Source organism: Lutjanus erythropterus, chromosome 6, assembly GCF_056507025.1.
Source record: "Lutjanus erythropterus isolate fLutEry1 chromosome 6, fLutEry1.hap2, whole genome shotgun sequence".
Lineage (NCBI taxonomy): Eukaryota > Metazoa > Chordata > Actinopteri > Lutjaniformes > Lutjanidae > Lutjanus > Lutjanus erythropterus.
The window spans coordinates 1,494,702-1,511,577 of NC_139322.1; the positions used below are offsets into that span (position 1 = coordinate 1,494,702).

Here is a 16,876-nt window from a genome sequence, read left to right on the forward strand (position 1 = left end):
TAGTAGATAAATTGGGATTTGGAGGGGGAATGTTAATCTGCTTAGTAAATTAAGGCTCAGATGTCTCCAAATGCAAGGAAGTTCTGACACTTTTGGTAAAATGTTGTTCCACCACAAGCCTCCAAAACAGCTTCAGCACTCCTTGGCATAGATTCTCCAATTCTCCTGTTGTCTATTAGATGACTTTTGACTGAAGGAAATGTTCTTCTTCATGCAGTGTGTTTCTTGAAGCCTGGATAGCTCAGTCGGTAGAGCATCAGACTTTTAATCTGAGGGTCCAGGGTTCAAGTCCCTGTTCAGGCGGGTAGTTTATTATGTGATGTTGGTGTGAAATGTCTGCAGAGGTCAATATCCTGAGCATTTGAGGAAGTCTGGTTGTGGCCAGTAACATGATGTTGGAGTTGGACAGACCTCAGCTGTTGTAGATTCTGGCAACATGTGATGTCTAGAAGCCTTCATGCAAACTGGCATTTAGGTGCAATTGTGCACGGCACATATAGCAGAATTTTGTGTCTGTTGACCAGATTACATATCTGATTACAATTCATTTTGGTTTTCCCAAGTTACATACAAATCAGGGTTGACCCTCCTCTACTCCTGACGAAGTGTTAATGTGTTCAGTAAGTCTACAAGTCTGCAAATGCAGGAAAGTCCAAACACCCAAGATTTAAGTTTTAGTAAGATGTTGTTCCACCATAAGCCTCAAAAACAGCTTCAGCACTCCTTGGCATAGATTCTCCAATTCTGCTGAAGTCTGCTGGATGGATTTGGACTCAGGAAAATCTTCTCCTCCATAGAAAGTTCTTCTTGAAGCCTGGATAGCTCAGTCGGTAGAGCATCAGACTTTTAATCTGAGGGTCCAGGGTTCAAGTCCCTGTTCAGATGAGTGGTCTATTGTGTGATGTGGATGTGAAATGTATGTAGAGTTTCTAGTCATCACCAAGGAGATCTGCTTATGGCCAATAGCTTAACAATGGATTTGGACAGATCTTAGCAGTTACAGATTCCAGTGTCCTGTATTGAAACTGTCACAATTGGCATTAGGGAACCATTGTTCACACCACATATTGCCTTGTTTTTGTGAGTCTATTCACCAGATCACTTATCTGACTCCAATACGTTTTGGTTTTCCCAGGCAAAGTGCAAATCAGGGTTGACCCTCCTCCACTCCAGACAAAGTGTTAATGTGTTCAATCAGTTCACAAGCCTGCAAATGCAGGAAAGTCCAGACACCCAAGATTTAAGTTTTAGTAAGATGTTGTTCCACCACAAGGCTCCAAAACAGCTTCAGCACTCCTTGGCATAGATTCTCCAATTCTGCAGGGGTCTACTGGATGACTTTTGACTGAAGGAAATCTTCTCCTTTCTAGAGTGTGAATTTTGAAGCCTGGATAGCTCAGTCGGTAGAGCATCAGACTTTTAATCTGAGGGTCCAGGGTTCAAGTCCCTGTTCAGGTGATTAGTCTATTATGGGATGCTGGTGTGAAATGTCTGCAGAGATTGTGGCCAATAACTCGACTTTGGAATTGGACAGACCTCAGCTGTTGCAGATTCTGGTAACATGTGATGTCTAGAAGCCTTCATGCAAACTGTCACAACTGGCAATTAGGTGTAATTGTACACACCACATATAGGCTAGTTTTTGTGTCTCTGTTGGCCAGATCACATATCTGATTGCAATCCATTTTGATTTTCCCAGGCTACATACAAATTAGGTTTGACCCTCCTCTACTCCAGACAGTGGTGGTAATGTGTTCAGTTAGTCTACAAGTCTGCAAATGCAGGAAAGTCCAGACACCCAAGATTTAAGTTTTAGTGAGATGTTGTTCCACCACAAGCCTCCAAAACAGCTTCAATACTCCTTGTCATATATTCTGCAATTCTCATGTTGTCTATTAGATGACTTTTGACTGAAGGAAATGTTCTTCTTCATACAGAGTGTTTCTTGAAGCCTGGATAGCTCAGTCGGTAGAGCATCAGACTTTTAATCTGAGGGTCCAGGGTTCAAGTCCCTGTTCAGGCTGTTAGTCTATGATGTGGGTGTGAAATGTCTGTAGACCTTCTAATCATCACCAAGGAACTCTGCTTGTGGCCAATAGTTAACTTTACCTTTGGGCAGATTTCAGTGTCATGTCATAAAGTCTGTATGGACAGTCACAATTGGCCACACATTGCCTAATTATTGTGTTTGTTGACCAGATTACATATCTGATTACAATTCGTTTTGGTTTTCCCAAGTTACATACAAATCAGGGTTGACACTCCTCTACTCCTGACGAGGTGTTAATGTGTTCAGTAAGTCTACAAGTCTGCAAATGCAGGAATGTCCAGACACCCAAGATTTAAGTTTTAGTAAGATGTTGTTCCACCACAAGCCTCCAAAACAGCTTCAGCACTCCTTGTCATAGATTCTCCAACTCTGCTGAAGTCTGCTGGATGGATTTGGACTTAACCAAGAATCTTCTCCTCCATAAGAGGTTGTTCTTGAAGCCTGGGTAAATCAGTCAGTAGAGCATCAGACTTTTAATCTAAGGGTCCAGGGTTCAAGTCCCTGTTCAGGCAGAGTTATTGTGTGTTTTGAGAAGATTTGTCTGTTTAACTGGATAATATTCACAAGTTAAAGTAAACCCAGCTGGAAGGTCATAATTCAAGAAATAAAGAAAACATCCAAGCCACATTTTTTGCAGATCAGTGCCTTGGATCTTTTTTGTGTTCCCTATTAAAGAGCATCTTCATGACACTTGTTTAAGCTTCCGAGGTCTCCAGACTTTTTTTTTTTTTTTAATGAAATGCCACAGGCTAAATCAAATAGTCCCTCTCTCGAGTCCTCATGTTTGTCATGTCTGTGAGGGTGCTGGGCTGCAAGATTATATAAAAAATTAATATAAAAATCCATTGATCTGAGGCTGAATCTAAATGTCGAAGTTCATGCGGTCTTTGGTGATCCTCATATTATTTGAGTAAGAAATGAAAGAAAACAAATTTAGGTTGCGATCAACAGTAATTAAACAAAAAACATGATATGTTGTGTTGATCGTCATGGTACCGCCTGAGATTCTGTGGAATTTATCTGTTATAAAAGCTGCTTATCAAATCTGAATCATTTTGAATCAAGTGAAGTGGAAGAAATGCACAAACAGACTGACTAACCAAACTACCAATCTGTGTGTGCATCTGCAGGTCCAGCTGCTGATCTCGGCTCAGGATGTGGAGAACTACAAGCTGATCAAAGCGGATCTGGATCGCCTCCGAACACTGGTGGAGAAATCTGAACTGTGGGTGGAGAAGAAGAGCTCAGGTGGAGGGGAAGGGAAGAAGGACAAGAAAGACAAGAAGGAGAAAGGAGAGGTGAGGAGCAAAAACACGAATATCTTAACCTTTATTTTCATAAGTATGCAGTTTGTGGAGCCAATGTGGAGATGTAACGTTCTCAAGATGTAGTTTGTTAGAACATTAGTTGAGGAAATCCTGTATTTAGGCAGCTAAATAAATCTGAAAATAAACTGATGCAAATAAATCTTTACAAGCCTTCATCAAGATGTCAAACAACAGAGTTAACATTTAGAATATTAATGTATCCCCTTTTTTTTACAGCCCTTCCACATGTCCAGTTTTATTTTTTTAAACTTTAAGACACCTTTTACCACTCACTGTATGAGAATCTATTATTTTTTCAAAAATTCCGATCCATCCAAAAGAATGTTTTCACACTAGAAACGAACTGAATCGTGGTTCAGTTTGATCTTTTCGGTCCAACCAACATTCGGCCAGACCACAGTCCGGGTGACGTCTCACACCTCTAAGTTTGATTCGGATCAAACTGAAAAGTCTAAAAGTCTGGACTAAATGAGGTGGGTATGAAAGGGTCCATAATCATATAATTGATGCATTTTTATTCAACAGAATCTACCTGAGTGCCTGGATATGAAAATCTTCAGATGTTTTTGCCACGAGTGATATGACTGGGCCATATCTGTTTCTAATTTTTAAGAAATTGAACACAGAAAAAGACTTTTGAAGAGGTACTCATGAATTCAAAGGAGGAGGAAAGAGATGAGGAGGTGGTGAAAAGTGCATACAGCTTTAGATTGAGAGAGATTATAGGTCAGTGTTGTCTTATGATCACTGTTTAACTCCCAGAGACTCCCGTTCTCTCTCAGAACTAAAGCTTTGATCTTCATGTCTGGACGGCTCATGGTCAATCCAAGCTGCTGCAAATATCTGTATAAGAACTAACTGTGTAAACCACTAACATACTAACTGTCTGAAAGTCAACAAAAACAGAACAGGAACTATTGTCGTGCCAGAAGAGTTTTACTAATGACACTAAACTTCTAAACAGAAACTAACAAAATGTTTTTTTAACATTTGCACCGTGGTTTTTTAACTTTTAACTTAACTGTACTTAATGTTGGTGTGGGGCTTGCTGGTGTCTTAGGTGAAACTACCTGGTCCTGGGTTAGGATTGGTCTTGGGACAGTCATTGCATTGTTGCATGTCACACTTCTCTCTCTCTCTCTCTCTAACTCTCTCTCTAACTCTCTCTCTCTCCCTTTCTCTCTCTCTCTCTGTTTATTGTTTGTTTCTACTGTGAAATAATTTTCATACTCCTTATACACACTTATACTACATATCAAACTATTAAAACACAATCATAGAAGCAATAAGCCAGTTTGGTTCTGGCAAATGATAGTTTAGATGTAATCCCTCCAGCATTTTGGGACTACCCTGGAATGTCCTCCTAGTTGGACATGCCCAGAAATCCTAATCCCAAAAAGTACCCAGGAGGATCCAGATCAGATGCACGAACCAGTGTGTAGCTCATGACCACAGATGAGGGTTGGAACGTGGATCAACTGGTAAATTGAAAGTGTAGTTAGTTACTTAGCAGGGTCGGGTACCAAAACGTTGTGCCAATTCGGCACAGTTCTTATATGACTGGTATCTACTGGACCAAACCAATGAAGCCAACAGAACCACATCACCTGCAAAAAGCACGGACGCAATTCTGAGATTCTCAAACCGGACATCTCATTCTCATCCCAGCTGCACCTTGACATTCTGTCCTTGAAGATCACTAACAGGATTGGAGTCCAACACCCACCGAAGAATATGGACTCCCTCAAGAACAGGGTTTATTTATAACCTCAAATGCATTCAGTTAAAATGAGAGTCAGATGCCTTTCTTTGTCCTTGAGGGTCCACATGACAGTAACCTTTTCATCTGTCCATGTCTGCGATGCTTTGCATGGACGTCTCTGCAGACATCAACGTGCAGCCCATGCGTTTCAGGGTTCGACATCAATCCCTGCCCATGGCTACAAAAAGTGACTCTGTGGCCACCAAATATTCCACATAGGTGGCCTCCTGTGGCCACCAAGTTTCATCCCCATGCTGCGAGACATCGCCAACACAACGTCACAGTTACATGTCCACATCTCAAGTCCAATGCGTCTTCTTGTTTAACATTTGAGTAAAACCGTGAACAGAACTTGTCGCCTGCTAGCTACTGATATGTCGGGGCTACTGAAAAAGTCTGACATCTGTAAGGACATAACGTACAGCGGTGTCTGCCAATAGTTTCATCAACTAGCCGAGAAGCCTAGCTTGTTTTTCATTGGAAACAATGCCTTCAGGAAATACCCAATCACAATTCATGGGAGAGTGGACAACACAAGTGTCACAGTTAACAAAGGCTGTGTTAAATTGCATTCTCTGTGTTGTTTCTACACAGGTTTCTTTGGCCACCAAATTTAAGGCCGTAGTGGCCCGTGGAGCCAGTGCTTAAAAACATTAGTCTATCCCTGGTTTATTCACACATACACTGTATTAATGTAATAGTTTGATTTGTGATTCAAGTGTGTATAATGTGGTACCATACCCAGAGAGAACTGCATATGCTGTCTTACCCTCTGCATCCTGCAGGGGGCATCAGAGGACGTGACACCTAAGAAGGAGAAAATGGAGAAGGGCAACGAGAACTACCAGAAAGTCAAAGAGGTGAGAACACTCCTCCATCTGTTTCCTTCAAGAGGTAATCTGTTTTTTATTTTATTTCCGTCTTCGCTGTGGTGTGTCTGTCCCACAAATCACCTGTCAATCAATCAGTGTGGGCGGGGCTGTTATGTCTTTTTGTTGATGAGGTCCTTAATGTGGTGCTCTTGTCTTTGTCATTCATCAGTGGTGCTTTCACTGCTCAGAAAAATTATATTTGAATTTTCTTTTTTTTTTTCTCGAAATATTCAGTCTGGATAACAGGATCTTCATGTGTCATAAATTGAAATGAGGAGGAAAATTAAAGGATAAGTTCAGTTGTTTTTTTTTAAATTTGTCTTTATGCAGTATTGCATGCCTTCACAATATGCACAACGTCAGAGTTGTTGGTGTGTGAAATCATTCCTTTGCTCCTACTGGCTCTGAAGTAATCCCTTCCTGACACATCGACACTGTAAGAAACCAAGGACAACAATCCACAGTTCAGCCAATCAGAATGATTGTTTGCCTTTTGTTTCATCTGATTGATTTTGGCTTCCAGGTGTTCAGTTGCTGCCACATGTGTTCAGTCTCCAAGCCCAAATGTATTTCCTTGATCTGTTCAATGAATCCAGCTTACAAACTATTAACTGTAACTATTATTTGGAGCCAGAGTCTGTGCAGAAGTGATCAGGGTTGGAGCCACGATATCAAGGTCCCGCCCACACAGACAGCCGACTCAGTTGCAAGCAGAGCTCAGCTGTCAATCATGACGTGATTTTTTTTTTTTATATCATCAAATAACTAATTAAAACCAAACGGATGAGAGAAATGAACAATTAGAGTGATAAGAACATTTATTTGACATGCACTTTGATGTTTTAGTTTGGCCCATGTCTCATCTGCTAACATGAAAGGGGCGGGGCTTATGACCTATACTGCAACCAACCACCAGGGGGACATCCAGACATTCTGGACTTCCTTTTGGGGAGCTGTCATAACATACATCTTTATGTACAGTCAGTGGCACAGAATCATCATATATTCAGTCTTTTATTCTAGTGACTGGTTTGTCAGTAGACATTTATTATACATTTGAATTCCAGTCAAAGGTTTGTTATAATCATAAAGCTTCAGCTCGTTAAGTTACATTCACTGAGTTTACATTTAAGTTTTATCCCGTAAACCAAACCAGACAGAAAAGACAAAAAAAGGTTCCCACCATTCAAACAGCAAGCAGAAGTTACAATATTCCTGCCATTGTAATGCAAAAATATCATTCTGATCAAATATTTCATATTTATTTGTTTAGATTTTTGAATTCAAAATGAAATAAACTGATTTCTAGAGTCTTTTATAAACAGTGGAGTCAGTGATTTTTGATGACTTGTTTTGTTCTCAGTTCATACAGAATTTCTTCTGTTATTTGATAAATGAATTACCATTTTCCCCGTTTTCTTACAGTAACTGGACTATTAATTAAATATGTGTCATGAAGCCTGGCTTTGAAAACCTGTATTTTTAAACATAATAGTCTTAGACATATTTGCTCTAAAATATTTTTTATGTGGCTCCAGTTTTATCCCTTTTCTTTCCTTGTATTATTGGAGAATAAAATATATTTTACATTTTGGAAAATTTTATAAAATCTCTAGTATGTAAAAAAAGAAACAATGATGGGCCAAACACTGAGCCTTGGGGAACTCCAGAAGTAATCTTTGATAATTCTTCGAATTAATTAAAGTCATTTTATGAAGATAATGACCAGCATGTATTTCTCCACAGAAGAAGTCATGTATGGAGTGGTAAGGTAAGAGAGAAACTTGAATAATAAAAAGTGAATAATAATAAATAAAGCTTGATTTTAGGGACGGGCACTTCAAGCCAAAATGCCACTCGATATTCTCTGGGAACTTTTCAGCAATTTTACAAAGATCTGAGTTTGAAGTCGGGTCACAACAGCTGGTATTTAATCATCGTTGAGCTTGAACTGATACTGACAGACACTCGATAAGAAATCAGTCAGACGGAGTAAAATCCACACGTCCTCAAAAATAAACTTTTTGTCCACTCAACTCTTCTGTCCTCTGAGGCGAGAGGTTGATGTAACCGTTCGCACTGCTTCTCTGACATCGTGTCAGTTATTCTGGAGCCAGTAAATGTTCAGTAAACAGCCTGTGACTCTGAAATAAAACACATCAGGGTCTGTAGACGTCCCGTCGGCGATACTACCAGGGTCTGTAATAACGCCAGATCTGGTAGTGTCACGTTATTTCCAGGCGCCGATAAAACAAGAGAGACAAACAAGAGAAAACAAATTTTAAAAGACAAAACAATACTCATATGAACTATTTGATTTTTTAGAATTTAATGACTATTTGAATATTCGAAAATCATGAGCCATCCATACTTGATTTAACTACCAACTCTCTCTGTCCTCCCTCTGTCCTCTCCTTGTCTTTCCACTGTCTCTCCTCTGTCCTCTCCTCTGTCTCTCCTCTGTCCTCCTTCTGTCATCTCCCTGACTCTCCTCTGTCCTCCGTCTGTATCTCCTCTGTCCTCTCCCTGTCTCTCCTCTGTCCTCCGTATGTCTTCTCCCTGTCTCTCCTCTGTCTCTCCTCTGTCCTCTCCCTGTCTCTCCTCTGTCTCTCCTCTGTCTCTCCTCTGTCCTCCGTATGTCCTCTCCCTGTCTCTCCTCTGTCCTCCGTCTGTCCTCTCCGTCTGTCTCTCCCCTGCAGATCCTGGAGAGGTTGAATAAGATGTGCAGCAGTGGAGTTTGGAAGAAGCAGCAGAGGTTGTTGAAGAACATGGGAGCTCATAAAGTGATGCTGGACCTGCTGCAGGTGTCTTACGACCAGGTAAGACTGGGCCCCGCCAAAATAAAAGCATCTAAACATATTCACTTAGCTGTGTCTGACTGATTCTAACAGTAAGTTCAGTGATGCTTTCAGTTTGGTGGACTGACATGGTTTCAGTTTGCTAGTGATTAGTAAAATCAACTTAAAGGGACAGTACAGATAATTTGAAGTGAGGTTGTATGAGCCCCCCCCCCCCCCGGTTGTGTTCAGCTCAGCAAAATGAAGTAAAAGCAAAAACAGATTCCACTAAATATTAAATATTAAACTCTTCATCTGTCTTTCTCTGTCTGTCTGCAGAATGACGTGAAGATGCAGGAGATCATCAGGTACACTCATCTGTTCCTACAGAAGTTCTGCATGGGAAACCAGGAGAACCAGGCTCTGCTGCACAAGAACCTCAATCTCTTCCTCAACCCCGGGGTACAGCGCTTTTACAACTCATCAGCTGATTTGCAGAAAATTAAGTGGTTATTGTTTTGGTTCAGTTAAAGATTTGCATCAGTTGTAAACTGAAGATCACTAACACACACACACAGACTGGCGCCCCCTGCAGGCTACAGTGTTCCTTACATTATGTTACACAGGACATCTCTTTGAGGCAAGTGAGACAAAAAAAAATCTGGTGATCCATTTATAAGTTTGATCTAAATTGTTTGTGTGTCACGCAGGAGGTCATGTGACTCTGACAGGATATTTGTTTTGTCACTTACCAAAACTTTGGTTTCACAGATGGAAAAAAGTTATTAATTATAATTAATTAAATAACTTAGAAACATTATCCTGCAAAACCCTTTTTTCACCTGACTTAGATCAAATATTTAGATCAGACTGAAATAAAAATAAATAATCATACGACTGAATGTTTCATTTTGAGTTTTCCTCGTCCGTCTGTAGCTGCTGGAGGCGGAGACGGTGCAGCACATCTTCAGTAACAACTACCAGCTGTGCAGCGAGATCTCAGAGAGCGTCCTGCAGCACTTCATCCACTGCCTGGCCACGCACGGCCGCCACGTCCAGTACCTCAACTTCCTGCACACCATCATCAAGGCCGAGGGCAAGTACGTCAAGAAGTGTCAGGACATGATCATGACCGAGGTGAGGACGAGGACGTGTCCCCTTCTTTCAGGATGTTTCAGTGTGTCTGTGTGTTGACGTCGTCCTGTCGTCTCTCTGTAGTTAACAAACGCCGGCGAGGACGTGGTCGTCTTCTACAACGACAAGGCCTCCTTCAACGTCATGCTGGAGCTGATGGCAGAGAGCAGGGAGGGGGTCGGCGAGAACAGCCCGCTCAGGTAACCATGGCAACGGTGTACCCATAGTGAAGAAGTATTCAGATACTTTACTTCAATAAAAGCACCAAACCCACACTGTGGAAATACGACAGTACGAGTCAGTTATCAGTAAAATGTACCTCAAATATGAAAGTAAAAGTATTTATGTTGCAGTAAAATATATAAAATATTTCTGCTGCATTAATGTGCATCTTGGATTTTACTGCTGTAGATGTTTAAGGTTGAACTACTTAATGCACTGTTGGTGAGTTCAATGTACAGCAAAGCATCATGGTCTATAAGATCATCATATGTCTGTAACATCGTGGCCGTCCTGTGAGAACCACTTGTCTCTACAAAGTCTGAAAACCAGCCTGGTTTCAGGTTTGTGATTATTCATTTTCCTGCTGATTTCTGGGTTTATTTATCAGAAGAAGGAGGAGAATTTTCTCAACACATAAAGGAAGTGTTCTTCCTTCAGTTTATCACAAACATGCAGCTAGGACCGGGCGATACGCCTTATAAACAATATCATTCTGTTAGAGCTTGAGATCTGTGGCTGAACCCATCAGGACCCAGTGGATCTGGGTCGGGTCGGGCCTCACATTTCTCACGTTATTCACAGGCTCACGTCAGGTTTGGGCTGTACTTTAATTATTTAGTCATTTATTTATTCATTCATTTATTCATTATCATTTTTCTCCTCAGTTTAGTTGTTGCAATCCACGTCCCTGCATGTGTTGTCCCTGTCACTGTCCAGTCCTGCTGTTTGGTACATAGACGGAAGCTCGTTAAGAAAAACGTCGGGCTGTAATCAGGTTTGGGCTGAAATATGCTAATGAGGGACGGGTGCAGGTCAGGTTCGGAGAGAAGTTTGTCGGGTTTGGGACTTTTCAGGCTCAACTTCTCTAGCAACTTTTCAAGTTCTAGCCCTCATTCAAAAATAAATGTACTTAGTTACCACCATTACTCTTAAAGTCCACGGTAACGTTTCTCTCTGGCTCCATCACAGCGACTCTCACTCTCTATCTACATTAACAGATCAGCTCACGTCTCTTTAAGTTTTAAAGAAAAAGTTTTAAAACTAGTTTTGGATCATTGTACAGGTTGTAGTCAGGTTTCAGTTTGTTCTCTCTTATGTTGAGAATCTCCTCCTCTCCTCTGCAGGTATCACATCTCTCTGGTGGAGCTGTTAGCAGCCTGCGCCGAGGGGAAAAACGTTTACACTGAGATCAAATGTACGTCACTGCTGCCTCTGGAGGACGTCGTCCGAGTGGTGACGCACGAGGACTGCATCACTGAGGTACTGCGCGTGTGTGTGTGTGTGTGTGTGTGTGTGTGTGTCATATTCTTTTTTTTTTAACTGAAAGTCTGCATTTTTCATTTAATAGATATTTCATACTTATCTGTATACAGATGTATTCATAACTGCAAAATCACAATTTTTCTGTTTGGTGCTGCACAATTAACTAAAGTATTATTGAAATCACAGTATGACCAAAGTGTAAGATCCAATTTAAATGTGATAAAGCAGCATTATGTCATTATATAATGAGGTACTGTAGAGCTGCAGAGACGTTCTGATGCACAAATCTTGCTCTCCAGATGTTTGTTTGGTTCAGAGCCCAAACAAATGTGACATCATCATGAGTTTAATAGTTTTATTCAGTGAAAATGAAAATGTCTTGTCTCTGTGCTGACCTACCAGGTGAAAGTGGCCTATGTGAACTTTGTGAATCACTGTTACGTGGACACAGAGGTGGAGATGAAGGAAATCTACACGTCAAACCACATCTGGAAGCTGTTTGAAGACTTCACAGTGGACATGGCGAGGGTAACAGAACCGTAACAGTTACTGATGGAACAAAGAACTGTGTCGCCTCAGAAACTCAGAACTCAGTGTCTCCTCTGCAGGTTTGTAATAAACGAGAGAAGCGTCTCTCTGATCCCATCTTGGAGAAATACATCATCAACGTGGTCTTCGACACCATCAACGCCTTCTTCAGCTCCCCGTTCTCTGAAAACAGCACCTCTCTGCAGGTCAGTCCCATGATGCACTTTGGTTTGTCTGTTGCACTCAGAGCCTGTTTACACCTGATATTAACATGCATCTTGGATGATCTGATCGAAAGTGTTCATCTCTGGATGTCACCTGCGAATAAACACAGATACATCATTTCTGTTTGCAAAGACCAAATGTACTGTTGATTCTAACCTGCAGTCCAACATGCTGGGACAAACAGACACGATGTTTTTTACACAAAGAGAGAAATAACTTCATGTAGAATATTTGCTGAATTTATAACAATGTCCAAATATTAAGAATTTGTTGCAGACAGCACTTCCTAAAGTTTATTAAGTTTATCCCAACTGGGGACTTTCTCCACGGGCAACAAAAAAACCAGCCTATGTTGTGCACTGTTTACTGTACTTTTGTAAAATTTTACACATTTACCATAAATAAAATGTTGGTGACGTCATTGAGAGCCAGAGTGTGTACAGTAGAGATCAGGGTTGGAGCTGTCGAACCCAATGATGAGCAGCTGTCAATCATGATGTAAAACCTCCTTTTTATATCATCAAATAACTGATTAAAACCAAACTGATGAGAAAAATGAACACTTGGACAAACATCAGCTACCGAAAATGACAGAAACCATCTTTGGGGAACATTTATTTGACGTGTACTTAATTTTTAGTTTGGTCCATGTGCCATCTGCTAACATGGAGGGGGCGGGGTTTATGAGCCATCATGGTGACCATCTTTACTAATTTCTGTATTTGTTCTGTAATAAAATGAAAAACAAATGCAGTGTAGGTCAAAGTGCATCAGAGTACCAGTAGGTCACCTGTAGAAGCTTCTTTTCAGACTCATCACACCATCATGACTCAGCTGCTTCAGTCGTCTGTCCGACTGTTGGACTGTCCCTGGCTGCAGCAGCAGCACCGAGGACAGGTGGAGACCTGCATCAAGACCCTCGCCATGACTGGTAGCACACACACACACACACACACACACACACAGGCCTGACTCCAGATACCTTAAAGGAGACGTGTTGTTGCTCATTTCTGGGTTCATATTTTTGTTTTGGAGTAAAATACATTTACAGACTTCAATGTTCATAAAACACATTATTTTTCTCATACTGGCCATTTTTGCAGCACCTTTATTCTCCCCTGGGTCTGCTGTGATTGGTCAGCTCCCAGCTTAGAGGAGGAGCATGCACCGCCCACTGTGATTCACTACATGCTCAGTGGGCGGGACTAAGCCCTTTGTGACATCATAAGTGGAGGAAAATCTGACTGGTGTGTAGGAACACACATTTTCAGAGCAAGAAAAAAGAGAGAAGATGGAAGTTTTTCATATTTTGGAACTGAATACTTCCTCCACCAACATAAATTTAATATGTGCTGAAGGAGTTTCTCATCACACAAACAGATCCATCTCTCTGTTTGTCCCTGATGACCACGTGTTTCTGTTTCCTCTTCAGCTAAGAGTCGATCCATCTCTCTTCCTCTGGACCTGGAGGCTCAGATCAGCTCCATGTTGTCCACGTCTGCCCTCAACTCTCTGTCCCGCTCCAACCCCAACTACAAGTCCTCGTCCCGCTCCTCCAGACCCATCACTCCCAGCAACCCCTGGGACTACAAGAACATCATCGAGAAGCTGCAGGTGAGCGTGAAAACAAACCTAGAAACGCACAAAAGTACACAACCTTACTGATGAAAGATGCTTGCAGGTTTTTTACTGCACATGAAAGTGAGTCAAGAGGAAATGATCAAAAATGAACCATAACATAATTTTATTTAATAGCATTTAGATAAAGAATCTCTTAAGAGTGTCTGGGCTGACAAACAGTATATGACAGATAACAGAAAATAAAAAATTAGACAGAAACAAACACTCTGATAGAAGATTTCTTCCTTGAAACAATTAAATAGCCATTAAAAAAACCCAAAGCTTTCTAAAGCTATATGAATCAATAATGTGTGTGTGTGTGTGTGTGTGTGTGTGTGTGTGTGTGTGTGTGTGTGTGTGTGTGTGTTGGTCAGGACATCATCAACACTCTGGAGGAGCGTCTGAAGCCGCTGGTGAACGCTGAGCTCTCGGTGTTGGTGGACGTCCTCCACCAGCCGGAGCTGCTGTTTCCAGAGGGAACCGACGCCCGACAGCGCTGCGAGTCTGGAGGATTCATCTCCAAGTAGGTCCACGTCCTCAGAGTCCAAAATCATCTACTGACACACTGACAGAGGCATGATGGGAATAATGTGTGTGTGTGTGTGTGTGTGTGTGTGTGTGTTCAGGCTGATCCAGCACACGAAGGCTCTGATGTCCTCAGAGGAGAAGTTGTGTATTAAAGTCCTGAGAACTCTGCAGGAGATGCTGATCAGGACTCTGGACTTTGATGACAAGGTCTGTTCAACAATTAATTTACCAAATAATTAATTAAGTGACTAACAAATTAAAATGGACTTTTACCTTTATACATTTTTAAATTAGCTATATGTAGGAATTTTACTTTAAAGGCACAGTGCCTTTTTCTCTTACATTAAATGTGTTTCACAAACTTTTTACACTCTAACCTCTTCACATGTTCAACTTCCAGCTACGTACCTGCACCCAACCACCACATACTCTTATATGATTTTATTTCTGTTCCATACATCCATTCCTATACAGCCTGTATATAAAATCCACTTTAAACTGTTAAATACTCAGCAGAGGTAAAGAGAGGGATGTATGGAGAAGAGACATAACTGTAATATCTGGCAGAATTTGAGTCTTAAATTGTTTTCTGCACACAGACTTCAGTCTGGTAACAGGAGCATTAAAAGAAATTTGAATTTGCACAGACTGCACATATTTTCTGTCTCATTGTTCTGTAAGAGAAATATGGTATAATAATAATCAGACATCACATCATATAGAGGCTTTTAGATGTTTTTCATCATAATGTTAAGGAGGGTTCAGTGACTTCCTGCCTCATGTTGTTTCAGGGAATGTCACTGCGGAAGGTTCTGCTGCAGAACTACTTGTTTCCAAACAAGAAGAACAACCCGAAGAACGACCTGGCCGAGTTCGGAGCTGCAAGTACGCTGCCTCACACTCAGCAGACATTTTTAAACTTCATTTTTAAAAAGACTCTCAGACTCTCAGACTCAGAGGAGACAGAGAGACAGAACATCACCAAAGATAGTGTGAAACACATGAAACAGGTGTCAGGCATCACACTGACGGACGTCCTGTCTGTCTGCTGAAGGGAAGTGACATCACAGACAGGAAGTGGAAGCAAAAGTGGATACAATTACAGAAAATACAGAGGGCAGACAACAACATTAAAAGTTTATTAGACTGTAGAGAAGGTATTGAAGGGAGGAGGAGGTTATTTATGGTTATTTAAAGGTTCACTAGACTGGAAGAAACAGATTTAAAATGAATTGAAACTGAGAAAGAATAAAACCTGAAGGGGGCAGTCATGCAACATTGTAGAGAGAGAAAGCAGAAGAAGAAGAAGAAGTAGAAGAAGGAAACACAGGTGGACAGATCACACTCAGAAGCTGCTTTTGTCTGTTTGGTTCAAATGTGTTGGTTTGATGAAACTGAAGATCAGCTGATCAGACGGTGAGGATCATCTCTCATGAATGTAGATCAGTGACTGACTCAACTTTAACAGGGAGGAATGTAAATATCATGTGTGAATACCTGAACCCTGTATACTTCATCTGATTTCTTTTTGTTATCTGTTATCTTTCATACATAACAACACACATAAATAATGAACAGGGTGCAGGACTCACCAGCTACAGTCAACCTGCATTCCAGCTCACATACTTTTGCTTTTTACTTGTAGTACTGCAGCTGCCTGTAAAATGTACATACTGCTGCAAGTAGTATCATTAGAGATGTTCCTGGCGACTAATTTCACTGTCAATTAAACACACATTTTAATTTAAAGTGGTTTAACAGTAAATAAACACTCAGAAAGCTTTAATTTATTAATTGGTAAAGATAAACTGGAGCCGTTTGAAGCCGTTAATCACAGTCAACAGTCAACAAATCATGTTTTAAATCACTTTGCACTGTGCAACACAGACGTTACACATCAAACTACAAAACGTGATAACTCAGTAAATGACTAGTATTTCTGGTGCTGACTAGCGAGGGTGGCGACTTTCAATCGTGTAGTCGATTCAATACATACGTCCTTAGTATGCATACAGTGGAGACACCCATCACAGAGGAACACAAACGGGTCCCATCATATATATTATTGGTTGCCTGAAAAACAGGAATGGTGGCAAGACCAGCATCATTTCTGAAAAGTTCAGATTTTCAACTAAAACTGCTGAGAGCACAAAGACGCTGGAGCATTTCTCAAAAAAGGTGCTGAGTGCAACACTGCTGCTTAGAGGAGTGATGAAAAACAACAGTGTTGTAAATGTTAAGATTATATTGTTGAATTTATTAAAGTGATTGGAAATGTACATGAATCTTATTGACATAAGATTTGCATTTGGGGGACCAGCCTTTATTTCTTCATGGCGACCAACTCGTCACTTATTTGAAACCCTTGTTTGTTTGTTTGTTAGTTTGTTTGTTTTGAGGAAATACAGTATTACCAGTGAGACGACATCCTCATATTATACAGTTTGAAGACTTGACTCGTGTTTGACCCACAGTCTTTGAGCAGATATGCAACAGCTTCAAGCTTTAAAGTGAACAGAGAGAAAACTGCATCCTGCACTGATTCCAACCTGCAGAACTTTGTCTGG

At 40.9% G+C, this 16,876-nt stretch overlaps 1 protein-coding gene and 4 non-coding genes across 5 annotated transcripts in view; all 5 read left to right on the plus strand.

The window, feature by feature from the left end:
* The window catches only part of itpr3 (inositol 1,4,5-trisphosphate receptor, type 3), a 72,701-nt gene that overhangs the window by 42,577 nt on the left and 13,248 nt on the right, over positions 1 to 16,876 (plus strand). The window contains exons 27-40 of the mRNA XM_084720160.1: positions 3,181 to 3,348; positions 5,926 to 6,000; positions 8,712 to 8,831; positions 9,129 to 9,251; positions 9,726 to 9,926; positions 10,008 to 10,123; positions 11,270 to 11,405; positions 11,811 to 11,936; positions 12,017 to 12,142; positions 12,972 to 13,092; positions 13,594 to 13,775; positions 14,156 to 14,304; positions 14,408 to 14,516; positions 15,101 to 15,194. Of these exons, the coding sequence (XP_084576286.1) occupies positions 3,181 to 3,348; positions 5,926 to 6,000; positions 8,712 to 8,831; positions 9,129 to 9,251; positions 9,726 to 9,926; positions 10,008 to 10,123; positions 11,270 to 11,405; positions 11,811 to 11,936; positions 12,017 to 12,142; positions 12,972 to 13,092; positions 13,594 to 13,775; positions 14,156 to 14,304; positions 14,408 to 14,516; positions 15,101 to 15,194 (1,846 nt within the window). The remainder of the gene's footprint in view (positions 1 to 3,180; positions 3,349 to 5,925; positions 6,001 to 8,711; positions 8,832 to 9,128; positions 9,252 to 9,725; positions 9,927 to 10,007; positions 10,124 to 11,269; positions 11,406 to 11,810; positions 11,937 to 12,016; positions 12,143 to 12,971; positions 13,093 to 13,593; positions 13,776 to 14,155; positions 14,305 to 14,407; positions 14,517 to 15,100; positions 15,195 to 16,876) is intronic.
* Positions 231 to 303, plus strand: trnak-uuu (transfer RNA lysine (anticodon UUU)). Its single transcript has one exon. It is a non-coding gene; the product is annotated as a tRNA-Lys (tRNA).
* On the plus strand, positions 813 to 885 carry trnak-uuu (transfer RNA lysine (anticodon UUU)). The gene has a single exon. It is a non-coding gene; the product is annotated as a tRNA-Lys (tRNA).
* Positions 1,386 to 1,458, plus strand: trnak-uuu (transfer RNA lysine (anticodon UUU)). Its single transcript has one exon. It is a non-coding gene; the product is annotated as a tRNA-Lys (tRNA).
* On the plus strand, positions 1,951 to 2,023 carry trnak-uuu (transfer RNA lysine (anticodon UUU)). Its single transcript has one exon. It is a non-coding gene; the product is annotated as a tRNA-Lys (tRNA).